General features: G+C 49.8%; 1 protein-coding gene across 3 annotated transcripts in view; it reads right to left on the bottom strand.

The window, feature by feature from the left end:
- Positions 1-1,645: 1,645 nt before the first annotated feature.
- Positions 1,646-11,105, bottom strand: part of CACNG2 (calcium voltage-gated channel auxiliary subunit gamma 2) — a 57,426-nt gene continuing 47,966 nt past the window's right edge. For 2 of the 3 annotated variants that reach the window (XM_026118038.2, XM_026118040.2), the window contains 4 exons: positions 10,183-10,266; positions 5,876-6,016; positions 4,739-5,268; positions 1,646-3,184 (listed from right to left, as the gene is read on the bottom strand). In XM_026118038.2, the coding sequence (XP_025973823.1) occupies positions 2,930-3,184; positions 4,739-5,268; positions 5,876-6,016; positions 10,183-10,266 (1,010 nt within the window). In that variant the 3' untranslated portion in view covers positions 1,646-2,929. Of the gene's footprint in view, positions 3,185-4,691; positions 5,269-5,875; positions 6,017-10,182; positions 10,267-11,105 lie in introns of those variants that run through there. The other variant, XM_026118041.2, reaches the window with a different exon arrangement.

The following is an 11,105-nucleotide window of genomic DNA, read 5'->3' as shown; positions in this document are numbered from 1 at the left end:
AACAGGGAGCTGCTACTTACAGATAGGCCGGTGCATCTGAGTTTGGGAATTAGCCTCAGGTAGAAAGGAGTGGAGAAATGCCAGGAGCCTTGCCATACACTCCCACCCCCCTTTTCCTTTTGCTTGTACCTTAGGTGTTCCCGCCATTGCCCCATGGGCACCAACCAGCTCCAGAGGTGCTGCTTTGTCCCAGCATCCACCAGTGTCACCCCTCATCCTGCCTGGGGGTACGCCTGCTTTGTCTGGGCCAAGACTTAACCTCTGGCCTCCTGCTACTTGCCACCCCTGTGAAGACTATGGGGGCAGGCGTACTCACTCCTCCCGCTCTTAATGTTTCAAACCCCTATTGGGCTTGCCTGCGCTCTCTGGCCCAGCAGCTCAATAGCCTTGTCCCCTCTGCAGAGCTGTTGCCTCCCTGTTGTGCCACCATAGCCTTGCTCTCCTCACCCCACCATGGACAGGCTGGGTGCTGGCAGGCCCCAGGGCTCATCTAGGAGCATTCAGGGCACTTCTGCCTGCACCCAGCCTGGAGAGCATGCAAGAGGATCCCTCTGTCCTATGCATCCTGTCTCAGCCAGGTTGGAGACTCCTTGAGAGCAGCCTTTCCCCGCAGGGTTTAGCACCAACACTCCAACAGAGCACAGGCTTGATGCTTAGCCCAAGACTGGAGATCTCAGTTATGCTGCCATCAGCTAATTTAGCCTGTCCCTCTCACTTTCTCTCACTTGCCTCAGGCTCAGCGCTTTGGCTGTGCAGGGCTTCGTCGAAAGGCAGATGATCCTGTTCATGTTGGTCCCTGTCCTCTGCACATGTCTTCCACGGGGCTGAGTGCCTCCCTTCCCCCCCCCCCCCCGAGCTTTCCAGCCATGGTTTTGAGTGCTAGGATAGAGCAGACCCCATAGTACTCATGTGAAAGGTGTGTGTCTGGGTATGTGACTCTCCCACTCTGGAGTCCAGTTGTAGAACAGAGTTTGGACTATTCTAAGCCTGGATATTTCCACCAGCCAGATACTGTTAAGTCGGCCACTGAAAAAATGACAAGACAGGTCTCTCTTCAGCCTGAAATCCTGGGAGTGGCTAAAAATTCATGAAACCATAAAACAAAGTTAGGCTTAGTTTATTTTCTCTTTTTTTTTGAGCCTTTTGGCCTGCACTAACTCAACACTTCCAGCTGTTTTTGTTTGCCTTCGCAGAAATTACAGAATTCACAGAAATGAAAGTTGAGAATCCTTTGCGATCACAGGACCACAGGACCTGGAGCTTAAGAAAAGCAAGGAACATCACAGGAGGGGCAACACTATGAGTTAAATAGCCAGTGGACCAGATGTTTTGGAAGAAGGCAGGAAAAGCATCTGACTGCTTTTCAAGGACAGAGGAATGCATGACTCCAGTTTAACTGCCTTTAGTTCAAAAGCAATGCAGCAAACCCATCTCCTTAAGACTCTTGCTTCATCCTTCCTTCTTGTATTTGCAAAGACTGGCTTGAGAAGAGCAGCTGAAGCAAGAACATCATCTGAATCTCCAAAAAGGACAAAACTGTCTGCAACACTCTACTCTCTTGCTGGTTTTCCAGGTACTTCTCCAGCGCATCGGGACATTCTTCTCTTTAAGATCCCCCAATAAATCCACATGAACAAGGACCAAGTTATAAAAAAAAATCTTTATTTCATGTACCAGGAATTTTTTTTGTAATTTTCTGTTTTTAAAATTTTTTTCTTTTTAACAGTCTGAAAAAAACCACAAAATAAAGAAAATGGAGGTTGGTTTCTTGTACTGGTTTGAGCTGGACATGAGCAGTATCCTTGGAAAAAAGCTTCCCCGCCAGCCCTCGTCCTCCTTGTCTCTTGCGCGCTCTCTCATGCTCTCTCCTTCCCTCTCTGACATACCCGCTATCACACTTGGGGGCTCACTTGGCTTTGCACTTCGCCCTGTGAATGCTCACGAGCTCCATGAGACGTTGAATTCTCGAGAGCAGCTTTGGATTTAGACCAAAATACCATGCTCTGTCTATGCTGGAGTTTGGGAAACCAATTTTAACTCATTCCTGGGGGTTGGGGGATTTTCTTTTGAATCTTTGATATTTTTCTTAAGGGTTGGGGACTGGGGAGGTGGGGTTCACAGGAGGGCAGGGAATGAGATATCAGCAGGGAGTCTGGACACCCAGTGCAAGCTGAGCCAGGCCTCTTGGACACCCCATCTCATCTTTCCCTGTGTTGCCAGGCCAGCGCTCACCTCTGTGCCTGCCTAGAGCCAAGGGAACCTTTTCAGCCCTTCAGATTTCCCACATCTTCTCCCCAGCCCTGCCCTGGACGGAAACCCACTTGCCTGTGCCTGAGGGGGAAAGCAGGTTAGAGCAGCAATATTTGGGGGTGGGGAGGATCAGGATGCTTTTAAGGAACAGAGCAGAAATTCCAATGGGACCCGAACTGTGGGACTTCGAGGCTTGTAAAACTGGAACAGCAGGAACTGGAATGGAAAAAGTCACAAAAGTGGGTCTGAGCTGCTGAACGGCTTGGTGGCCTCATCCTGCAGACCCTCAGCCTCACACCTGCCCAGGTGCGTGGCTGACAACGAGGTGCTGCTGAGAGCTACCCCTGGGGCCTGTCCTTGCCCTGTGCCAGCTGGCGGCTTGCTGGGTGTCGCAGAGGCAGGCTGATACTCCTCTCCCCTGCCTTCGCTGTTCACTCCCCACTGCCCTCTCCACGTCCCCGTAGCAACATTCAACAGAGAGCTGAATTAACAGTGGTTTCTGGGACCCCTGGCACCTCATTCCCCTGGGCAAGGTGATGGTGCTGGGTGCCAGGCTGGCTCCCTGCACTGCTGGAGGGAGGGGGCTCATGGCGGGGTGTCGGGGCAGGTTTGCAGCTGGGGGCCCCGATGGCAGGGGCCTGACTTCCCCCTTGCTGCTGTAAATCAGGCCATGAGGGGATCAAACCCACAGCAGGAGAGACTCAGGCGGGGATGAGGAGGCAACGGAGCAGGTGCGGAGGAGCCCGGCGGCTTCGTGCCTCTCCTGGGCACGGCTCCGGGCCGAGGGGGCGCGAAGGGCCAGCGACGGAGGCAGAGCTGGGGGCTCGCTGCAGCTATTCGGGACCGGGGCCGGGAAGGTAAATACACGCAAAGGCAAAGCAGTGGGTGGCCGGCTCCCGTGCGGGTCTGCGTCAGCGCAGGCTGCATGTACCTGCTGGGGGGACAGGACGGATTTCAGGGGGCAGCCGGGTGAGCCCTTGCCATGCCCCCCCTGCGTAGCTGCCAGCCCAGCTGGCGAGACCTGACTGAACCATGCAAATCTGAGGCAGCCCAAGGAGCGCCCCGATGGGCCGGGGCCAGCTGGGATGTGGCTGCCCCAGGGAGCATCCAGAGCATTCACAGGAGAGTGTGCGTGCGTGCATGCACGCGTGTGTGTGCGTGTGTGTGTGCACGCATGTGTGTGAGTGCCAGTCTTCTCATCGGCAGACTGCCCTTGGTTTTGGTCTCCCATCCCCACTTCCACTTAGCAGCATCTTCCTCTTTTCAGGAAGAGATGTTTGCCTAGCCCGAAGCCCCTGGGGCCGAGGGGAGCATTTCCCCTCCTCCCAAGCAGACAATCTCTGGTCTCTTAGTGCTTTTTCATTTTTGCTGAATGGATTCAAGTCCTGATTTCTCTTTACAAGCCCCCCCTCCCTTTGCGGATCTGTATGCACCTCCCTCCCACCCCATTTCCCACTTTTTTTCACAGTTTAAAGCTGGAGAAAACAAAAATGAAAAGAAAAAAATACTATCTGTTTTTCTTGCAAGTAAATCCACTTATTATATTTACATTTATTTATAGCTGTTGTTTTATTTAAAAAATTGCCACTTTTTAAAGAAACCTTTTTTTGTCTTTTTTTAAATTTGTTTGTTTGCTTTTTGCACTGTCACTGTTAACCCCAGGATCCCCAGGGCCTGGGAAGTCTGGCTGGGTCACCAGGAACCCCCTGGGAACAGTGTGGACCAGTGACTCAGCATCAGCTCCTGAGCTCCGTAAGGACAGGAGTCACTGTTAACCCCCAAGGACTCACAAAGAGACAAGCGAGTCCCCATGGATCCTGGGATGTGGGGTAACTGAGCAGGTCATGATTAACCGCGGCACCGAGATCCTCTGTAACCCTCAGGCTGTCCAAGGACGCAGAAGTCACTGCTAATCAAACCCCCATCTCCTGTCCCCCAAGGAGCCTGTGAGTCTATGCTGGGTTAAAAGTAAGTGGGAAACAGACCATAAAATTAAAGAATAAAACCCCCCAAAATCCAAAAAGCTGCCTCCTCCTCCTCCCACTTGATTTATTGTTTGTTATTTCTTGGTTCCCTTTTATTTTTTTTAATCTGTTTTTATTAAATGTTAAAATAATGGTACATGGGAAATCATGCATTTTCTTTTAAATTTATTTTCTATTTTTTAAATCTCTCTCTCAGTTTTAAAGTTTTTCTTTTTTTCTTTTTTCTTTTTCTTTTTTTTTAAGATTTTTTCATTGTTGTTTCTTTCCTTGCATTTCCTTTGTTTGTTTGTTTGTTTTTGTTTGTTTGCTTGCTTGTTTGCTTGTTTGTTTGTTGGTGGTTTTATTTTTTTGCGTTTGGAAGGTTCCCCCCCAGGGGCGCTTTCACCTCCTCCTTCCCACCTCCGCTGCCCCCTGCCCTCTTCCACCCTTCCCCCCCCCCCGCTCCCCCCCCCCCCTCCTGCCTGCTCCTTCTCCATTTTCAGCTCCTGGTGAAGGCTTCATACCGGGGTGGTCCGACGGTTGGCTGTGTTCGTGTGGATAGAGTCCTTGTTCTCTTTCTGGATACAGTTGTGAACCTGGAGGAAACTGTTATCCCTGTCGGAGTTGTAGGTAGCGGTGGGAGTGGTGGTAGCCTTCAGTGGGTCCCTGGTCAGGGTGTACATCGAGATCTCCGTTGATGGGAGGGTGTTGAACCCTTTGATCCCGACGGGAGAGGCATCCCTGGAGTGTGAAGGCTCAGTAGAACGGGAGCTAGAGCGGCTGCGTCTCTGATAGCGGTACCGGTAGCTGGGGATGCGGGTGATGGCAGAGGACTGGAGGTAGTCCGTGGCACGAGCGTTGGCACGCAGCTGTTTGTGCCGGTCTATGAACATGTGGACGGCCAGCACTCCCACCATCTCAGCTATAATGAAAGACAGGGCCCCGAAATAGAAGGACCAGCCATAGGAGTAACTGTTCTTCTTGGAGTCACTCTTCGAGGGGTCTCCAGCGTTGGCTGATATGTATACGATGATGCCAATTATATTACTCAGACCTGTGAACCAGGTGGCAGGGGAGAGAGAGGAAACTCTCAGGAGGGGAAAGCAGTGCGGCAGCTCTGGGGTTAAGCCGCTGCTCCCTCTGCTTGCCGTAATAGCCCCAAGAGGGGGGTGACAAGAGGGCTGCCAGCCCACCCCTTACGTGGCTGGCTTTCCTACAGCTCTCCTTGGGCACCCCAGGCAAGCCCCTCCTCCCATGCACACTGTGTCCCTGGACCTCACTCTCACACTGATTCCTCAAAGTCACCTGCCACAGGGAAACCCTCTCCTTCCAGTGGTGCAGGAGGAGGTTTAGACTTTGCTCTGCTTCCCCAGCAGTCTCCAAACAGAAGGAAAGCCCCTGCCTGCAGGGCACCTCTGCCTGCCCCTTCCAGCAGAGCAGGCAGGCTGGTATCGGGTTCCCTATCCCAGGGAGGCTTCCTCATCAGGGTTGCTTTCACCTAGAATAAGGCTCATCAAGGCTGGAAAAAATCACCCTTGTGCCTATGCAAATGTGCCACTGTAGGGCAGCTGAGCTGGGCAGCCCGCCACCCTCTTCTTCTCTGGAGTGCATTGCCCTGGTTCTGCCTGTCCTGCGTCTGTGGGCCACGTTTGTTCCTTTACCTGCGGACACGAAGAAGATGCCGGCACTAAGGATGATGTTGTGTCGGGTTTTGTAGAACTCGCTGGCTGCAATGCAGAGTCCACCCATGAAAAGCAGAATCACGCTCAGGATCGGAAAAATACTAGAGGCTCTAACAGCCCCTGTGAAGGAGAGAAGGAGGGGATAGAAATAACAACACACATGTGAGAGAGAGGAAACGGGGACGTGGCAACAGCACCGGAGTGAGGGGAGTGAGGGAGCACGACAGGGGAGGGAAGGGAGATGGCCGGGAAACAATAGCATGTTTTGTGGGTGGGGGAGAAGGAGAGAGACAGAGATAAGCATGGAGGGAGAGAGAGTAATTCAAGGAGGAATAAAGGGACAGAGGGTGACAGAGGGAATGAGAGAGAGACAAAGTGTGTCAGAAAAAGAGCAGTCACAAGGAGTTCTCCTATATATTAAATAGGTGCTGAAGCTATCTTGAAGCCGGTGGCCTGGAGCAGGGGAGATGGAGGGGCCTGAGGGGCTGGTGGGAGACATGGCTAACCTTGGACCCTCCCCTCATTGCCTGTCTCTCTCGCACTCTTTTTCTTTTTCTCATACTTTTGGTGGGACTATAGGCTGGAGGAAGAGCCCAGGCACAATCTGGTCTCTCCTCCTGCAGTGCAATGCCACTTGAGCCCAATCTTCAAAGAGCAGCAATCCAAATGATTCCCGCCGAGCTGCTCAATCTTGAATCATCCCAAAAGGGCACTAGCCTCTCAAGGAGAGATTTTTAGGGCTGCACTGCTCAGTGACTGCAGTGAAGACTGAGAAATAAATCTCCTAGCCCTGAGCTCCAAAAACACAGGGCTTATCCTGGTGATTAAACGACTGGACTCCTTCTAGAGCACGGTTATCGGTTTGTATGTGCCAGCTCACGCACCCGCATACTCTCCATCAGTCAGTACTGGAAGAGCTCAGCCAGCAGAGGGCAATGGCATAGACGCACATGTATGCTCATACATACATGCAAAACATACAAAAGCTTCTGGAGGAACTCTCGCATATTCATGCAGTGAAAGGCAGTGATTGTGTGTATGTGCAGACACACATACACATGCACGTGTGCACACACACGCACACACACACGCACACAAACACTGCTCATATGCTGTTCAGCAGATAACAATGGTCTGCAAGAGTTTGTGCTGCCAATATTTGTATATTTTGCTAGGAAGACCTTCCCTCCTTCTGTCCTCCTTTCCCAGGAGAAAATAAGCCATTAAAGTGTGAAATGAAGCCTTGCTTAATAAAGAAAGGTATCAGATGGGCTGGTACAATTCTGCTTGTGGAGCAAAGATTTGGAGAGGGATGAAAGCAAATCCCTCCCTTCCTACAATAATGAGCCCTACTGAAGCAAATGCAAGGCTTTTCCCTAAGCAAGCAGAGACTGTGCTTCATAGGCCCTGCTGGCATTGGGGTGCTGCCAGGCACAAGCAACTGGTGCTTTAGAAGGGGCTCTAGCCCCCTGCCTGCGCACGGATAATGCAAAAAGCAGGGTGAAAACTCTCTTGCTTGCTTTCCAGTTCTGCCTGGCTGTGGTTCAGGGAATGGGATAGTGATAATAACCATCTTAATAGTTTCTGGAAAGCAAAGGAGGATTTGACAAGAAGCTAAATGGCAGTAAGTAAATATCAAGCAGATGTCCTCTCTTCAAAGGGTCTGTAGAGAGATGCTCAGTCCCACAATTCCACCCTGACCACACTACTTCTGGCCAGGCCTTTATTCTGAAATTCTCATCTGTTGGGAGGACACAAATTTGCAGGCTGGCCTGGGGAGCTAAAGGCATTATGTGAAGGGTAAGGACAGCAACCTCTCTCAGCCCCTGTCTTCTGCCTCTCAGAAGGAACATGAAACATGTTTGTGAGAAAGAGAGGGACATTGCAGAATATCATCTAATTTTTTGAGATCCAGAGCCTTTGATCTAAAGAAAAAGGGCTCACTATAGTGTTTGGATGCTCCTTTATATCATCCTTCTACCTTCTAAATTCAGTGTCTCCTACCAAAGAAATACAGTGATGGTTCTGCTTCCTCTTTGACACCAGACATTTGATTTCAAGAAACCTAAGACCTTGTATGTGAAAGACTGGCAAAAACAAACTTTAAGCCCTTCTGGCCAGGCTATGGACACTGCTGCATCCTGTCATCTTGGTCCCTGACCCGGAGAATCACCTAATCTGACAAGAATAAACAACTTCCTAACCACTCTTGCCAGTGCCATGAGGCATCACCCACATAGAGTTTGCAGGAACTCCACTTTGCCAAAAGTCTTGGGAAGAAGCTGTCCAGTGAGGTCCCTCTCCAGTCAGGTCTAAGCCAGCAGAAGTCCTCCTTCCCTTGTGAGGGACCCAAGTAGTCCTTTATTGCTGGACAATCTGCCATTAAACCTAGTTCTTTCTTAAAAGGGGTTCTACCTTAGGGACACTGTCAGGTCCTAACATTGAGCCATATTTTATCTTCCCCCTCTGAGGGAACAGATTCACAGTTCTTGACATGTTTTTCTCCCACAAAATCCTTCTTTCTGAAGTTCAATTAATGCTAGTGGCTTCTTCACTCCCAAACAATTGTGCAAGAGCTGATTTGCTCTTAGAGGCAGCCTGTGCCAAAATGGGTCAAATACAAGTTTTCAGCTCTGCCATTCAAGGGCCATATAGGGATTATGAGACCAGTTCTGTAGAAAGGCATTTAAAAGAAAGAGTCTCCCTGGGGTTATTTAAAATAACAGTGAGTGAAGAAGTGTTTGAGAAACCAAGAGGAAGTTGTGTAAAGTCTGCCTCTTTGCACATACAAATGAGCTTCACAGAGCCTAAATTATCTCTCTCATCTCTGCTGCAGGGCTGGGCCTCCATATCTGGCTTTGAGCACATCCAGATGACAAGGAGCAATTCTGAAAGGCTCTGGGCTCTGGAGACCCCTGATGCTTAACCTCTGGAGGTCAAAAGTTCCTATCTCAGACTCCTGAAGGACAAACAGCTCTTTTCATGATGTCAAAAGATGTGTTTGTGCAGGAAGGAAAGGATAGCAATGTGGTGACCTACGAGGAGAAGCAACTCCTGTTCAGGTGTGTTAAAGGAAGAGCAAGGTCTTGCTTCTGTGGCAGGTGGTGATGCTCGCTTGTGATCAGCTAAGGCAACATGTAATATGGATCTGCCCTGCTGGTAGACTGCCTCCCATGTCGCCGTGCACATGTAGTGTCTTTACCTGCACGTCCCAGGCTGAAGTCTGATCTCAGGTTAGATTTCCTTACAGAGACACAGTAAGCTTGCAGTACAGCATGTCTTCCAGGGGCCTTGGGCAAGCACTGAATCTTTTCTCTAAAGGGCTCAGACTGTCTTTTCTTCTACATCCCATTCCCACCACTCCAAGCTTTAAAGCTCAGATCCATAACCTCTGTAGGCAAGCGTTGTTTGGGGAAAGGTGACAGGAGGCAGAAGCAGGTGCCCCTCAGGCAGCCCATTCCATCAGATAATTTCTTAAATTTGATGCAACTGTAGAGTATCAGCTAAGGAAGTATAAATTTCTTCTGTTCTAGACACAAACACACACACACACACACACACAGACACACACACACAGACACAGACACAGACACAGACACACAGACACACACACTGCTCCAGCTACCCCAGTCCTGCACTTATTTTCTCAAAAGCAGCCAAGAGGACTGCTAAGCATTGACACTATGGCAGGCTGGCCTGCTGCAGGAACAGGCTCACACCTTGGGCCTGCCGTCTGGGGGTGGTGGTGTCAGAGGCTGGTGATGTGGACCCAGAGGATACCTGCATTTGATACAGTGGTGTGGAGGGGAACAATGGTGGTCCTGCACCCAGGGCTCTGGCTGGAACAATGGCCCTACAACCCGCCCCATGTCCCTGTGTGTCTTGCCCTTTGGAGAGGGGATTTTAGGTAGTACCTTTGTCAAGTTTAGAGCTACACTCAGGAGCTCTCCAGCAGATTTGGGCTAAAAGACTCAGGATTTATGTAACAATTAATTGCCATTCATTAAAAATCCCATTTGTTGTCACTACAGGTTTGAATCTTGCACTGTCTCATGGACGTGGTCTCAGAGAGGTGAGAATGGAGTCATTTGTGGAAGATAAAAAGGCTCTGAAACTGATGTTCAGAAGCCCTGGAAAGTCTCTTCCCAGCTCTCCCAGTGGTTGCCTTCTATGGCCTGCTAAGCCTCAAGGGGCCCAGGATCTTAACTGTGTCATCTTCAGAAAGCAAAAGGCACCCGACACTAGCACCTATGAGCAGTTGCAAGGAAAAGAACCTGCAGACTTACGGAGGAAATATTCTGCTGTATCGGCTTCATAATCTGCATCCTCAGGGAAGTGATCAATTTGCTTACACAGACCTTTAAAATTCCCTATGGAACAAGAGAAAAAAGAACAGATGAGAACACCAGAAACCAACCTGAGGAAACAACTGCCCTCTGCTTCATTCTTTATGCCCTCCCTTCCTTTTTCCCAGGCAGCACACAAACTCACATATGGATGCCCATTAAATGTCCTGGTACTCTCCTCACATGCACATGCATCTCCCTTTCCTTTGCACAGGAACGTGGGAATCACCATCTGGATCCAACCTGACATCCACCTAGTCCAGCATTTCTTGTTCAACAGTGGACAGTACCAAAGGCTTTGGCTGGCAGATACGACTTTTGCAGCAGACAGGAGATCACTGCCCACCTCTGAGGGAGGCTGGGATGAGAACAGTGGTTAGAGACCGGGTTAAGCTACAAAGCATGAGGTGTGATATCCCTTCTGTTAACATCTGCAGTATCTGCAGAGTAACTTTGAATATTTGCATATTTATAGAAACACCCACTCTACACTTGAATTTCACCTGGTGTGGCCTCAGTGAGTTCCAGCAGTGCTGTATATGGTGGGTTGATTATGTTTGTGTGGAAAAGTATTTGTTTTTCTCAGCTGTGAATTTGCTACCTATTCATTTCACTGGTGAGATATATTCCATTGTTCTGGTTTTATGAGAGAAGTACAAAAGCTTCTAATCTACTTTCTCTGTACAACTGGTTGTTTTATACACCTTTATCAGGCCTCCTCTTGTGTCCTCTCAGATACTAAACTCAGATACTAAGTCTACACAAAGCTTGGCACAAGTGTGTGGATGCAGCTCTGCAGCAAAACACCTCTTTGCACTGTGGGAGCAAAATCATCCATCACGAGTGAGAGAAGCTCCTCTGGT

The sequence above is a fragment of the Dromaius novaehollandiae genome, chromosome 1, assembly GCF_036370855.1.
Source record: "Dromaius novaehollandiae isolate bDroNov1 chromosome 1, bDroNov1.hap1, whole genome shotgun sequence".
Lineage (NCBI taxonomy): Eukaryota > Metazoa > Chordata > Aves > Casuariiformes > Dromaiidae > Dromaius > Dromaius novaehollandiae.
This window is presented reverse-complemented; position numbering and strand designations above follow the sequence as displayed.